At 45.0% G+C, this 3,437-nt stretch overlaps 1 protein-coding gene across 1 annotated transcript; it reads right to left on the minus strand.

Annotated features, from left to right (window-relative positions):
• Positions 1-209: 209 nt before the first annotated feature.
• Positions 210-1,757, minus strand: LOC121281940 (fibroblast growth factor-binding protein 1-like). Its single transcript, XM_041195175.1, has 2 exons — positions 1,590-1,757; positions 210-1,465 (listed from the first exon to the last, which is right to left on the minus strand). Exons 1-2 carry the CDS (start codon positions 1,740-1,742, stop codon positions 746-748), a joined length of 873 nt encoding a protein of 290 aa, XP_041051109.1. The 5' UTR covers positions 1,743-1,757; the 3' UTR covers positions 210-745.
• Positions 1,758-3,437: the final 1,680 nt, after the last annotated feature.

Raw genomic sequence — 3,437 nt, forward strand, 5'->3', positions numbered from 1 at the left:
GGAGGTCTCAACATATTTAAAATGTTAATGTCTTAACAGAGTCTTTCCTTATCTCATAATACAAGCAGCTGCTGCCTGGGTCCAGTGGCTCCTGAACTTAATGTGGGCTCAGTAGAGTTTTATGTACCGATCGAGTGTAAATCTTAGATTGATTCTTTGCTTGGGTTTTTTCTCGTGTTCTGAAAAGACAACATAGCGTCGAAGTAAAATAAAGTTTTAAAAGTTTTTATTTCCAGTTTTAGTTAAATATACCTGGTTTTATTTACAATAGTGTTGAAATTTCAGTAAAACAAGAGGTTGTGCTGTTATCAGAAGTAACGTTTCCCAACAAGTGACATTGGACGATGCAGGACATGAAATAAAACAAAATACGGCTGAAGGTGGGAGTATGTGTATATAATGTACATGTGTACAGAGTCTGCATGACTTCCCGGGGACCCAATTCATTGTCATTTCAAACCGAATTATTATTATGATGGTTTGACAGCAATGTGGGCTTTGTAATTTATTGGCGTGGTTAGTCACGCCCACAACGCTGTACTACACAGGTTGTCCCGAGTAGCTACGTGTATTAAGTTTAACGCCTGTTAATAAATTAGGGGCACTTTGCGTTTCACAAACTCATTTATAAACCATGGAACTTTAATATAATTGATCAGCTATACAAACAATAAAGTCCCATTCTTTAAGCAGTAAGTAAAAATGGACAATCGCATAGAAACACAACATTGCAGTCCTTTTTGGCTTAGCCCTGGATTGCTGACAACATGAACTTGCAGACAGATCCCCATCTTTCGTTGCAATATTCCGCAGCTATTTTGTCGATATCTGGAGCGTCAGGGTCCGCGGTGGAAAGTGGGGTTGGCGCATTCGGCTGCTCCTTTCCCGGGGCTGCAGTGGTTCGCAGGCTGGATGCGGTCATTTTCAAATGAGCCGCTTTCGTACTTCTACACAAGCTGGATTTCAGCACCGCCGACGGCTCACTGCAGAGCGCCTTTTGCTTCTTCAGTGTCCTGGTGATTTGCTTCCAGTAGGTTTTTGCATCCCCCGAATACTTCGCGCAGGCGGATGGTTTCCCAGTGAAGTCACACCAATAATCGTTAGGTCCTTTTTTACATTCCACATGCAGGTTCTTGTCAGCGTCTTCATCTCCTCTCAAAACCCACTTGCACTGTGCTTGGTCCCGGCTGAGGAATCTCCCCTGCTTAGGGGCTGAGCCCTTCCCCTTCCGTTGCTTGTCCCCTTCGGCTCCCACGCTTGACCCAGACTCTGCCTTCCTACTTTTGCCCCCGTCGTGCGATTGCCCCTGGTCCTGTCCTTTGCCTTTCCTCCTCCTCCTCTGCTTTTGGTCGTCACTTGCCTCGGCCAAGAGATACTGAGTGATGAAGACGAGGAGTAGGAGCACAGCAACTCTCGAGAACTTCATAGCTGAAATCTGACAACTGTCGGCTCTTAGAAGTGGCAACTACAGAGTGGGGGGGAAAAAAGTGTAGATTTTAATAAAGTGCACGTGCACAAGCCGGACCTTACAGAATCTGATATCCCAACTCCAAAAAAAAACCCCAAAATAACGAAGAGAAGGAACCTACCTCGAGGAATCTGCTATATGATGCTCTTGAGAGAAATGCAACAGTTAGTGGCGATAGGCTGGGATCTCTGCGATTTATATGATTTAGGCAACGCCTACGATGGATGGGGCGTCGCTGTGGAACAATGCGGAGAATACCTGAGCTCTGCTTCATCAGGTTTCTTACCACACCTTGCCAGGTTCGCCGAAAGGTCCAAGTGCAAAGCACCATGTGTTCCATTGACAGCGACAACCTGCGTTTTAAAAGCAGTACTGTGAGAAACTTCAGTAATCAGGAAGGCACAAGACATGGCAAAATTATTGGATTGGATGCTAATCTGAATTATTTTAGGTTGTCAACATAAATCACCGCATCGCAAATCAAAAACGATTAGATACGTAAAGAATTTGGGGAATTAGCGGCCTGAAATGTGCTGTATAACATTTGATGGGAGGATTTTCCTTCCACCTAAGGCACTGTCCAGACGAAGGGGAACCCTCCGAGTGTATAACGGGCGGCCGTTGCGCGACCGGCAGCAATTGCAAATTCCTTGCTTTATCCCCCAGTTCTATAGGCATAGCCTTCAATCTGCAGTATAACGTGATGGTTGTTTACAGCATGAGATTTATTTCATAGGGTGGGCAGTTTTAAATCAAGATTAATAGAACAGTGATAACGTGACATTAGGGTTTATGGGAGAATCACATAATGGTTACAGCACAGAAGGAGGCCATTCGGCCCGCTGTGTTTGTGCTGGCCCTCTGTAAAATCAATTCACCTCGTGCCACTCTCCTCACTCTCCTGTCTTTTCCCGTAGCCCTGCAAATGTTTCACTTTCAGATAATGGCCCAAGTCTCTTTTAAAAGACATGATTGAATTTGCCTCCACCACACTCACAGACAGTGCATTCTAACCACTTGCTGTGTAAAAATGTCTTTCCTCATGTTGCCATTACTCCATTTGTCAATCATCTTAAATCAATGTTCTCTGGTTCTCCATCCTTCCATCAATGGGAACAGTTTCACCTGATCTATTTGTCTACATCCTTCATGAGGAGGGTGTGACTGCAAGCGAGGCAGATAAAGTGACTCGGAGTGCAGGAGCCTCAGCCTTTACAATTGCCCAACAGGTTTAAGGTTCTTTCAGCTCGTTTGGATGAGAGTGGGGGCTGCAGAGTGGATGAGCTGACTGGCCATTGTACCATGGCACAGGAACATAGGAACAAGAGTAGGCCATTCAGCCCATCAAGCTCACCCCACCATTCAAGAAGATCATGGCTGATCATCTACCTCAACACCACTCTCCCGCACTATCTCGATATCCCTTGATGTCATCAGTCGCCAGAAATCTATCAATTTCTGCCTTGAACATACTCAATGATTGAGCTTCCACAGCCCTCTGGGGTAGAGAATTCCAAAGATTCACCACTCCCTGAGTGAAGAAATTCCTCCTCAACTCAGTCTTAAATACCTGCCACTTATCCTGAGATTATGTCCCCTGGTTTTAGACTCACCAACCGGGGGAAACATCTTATCTATATCCACCTGTCGCACCCTGAAAGAATTTTGTAAGCTTCAATTATGTCAACCCTCATTCTTCAAAGTTCTAGGGAACACAGACACAGTCTCCCCAATCTCTCCTCATTAGAAAATCCTGCCATCCCAGGGAAGAATCTGGTGAACCTCTGTTGCACTCTCTCTATGGAAAGTACATCCTTCCTTAGATAAGGGGACCAAAACTCTACACAATACTCCAGGTGAGGCTCTATACAACTGCAGCATGATATCTTTACTCCTGTATTCAAATTCGCTCACGATGAAGGCCAACATACCATTTGCCTTTCTAATTGCTTGCTGCTCCTACATGATA

The sequence above is a fragment of the Carcharodon carcharias genome, chromosome 1 (genome assembly GCF_017639515.1).
Source record: "Carcharodon carcharias isolate sCarCar2 chromosome 1, sCarCar2.pri, whole genome shotgun sequence".
Classification (NCBI taxonomy): domain Eukaryota; kingdom Metazoa; phylum Chordata; class Chondrichthyes; order Lamniformes; family Lamnidae; genus Carcharodon; species Carcharodon carcharias.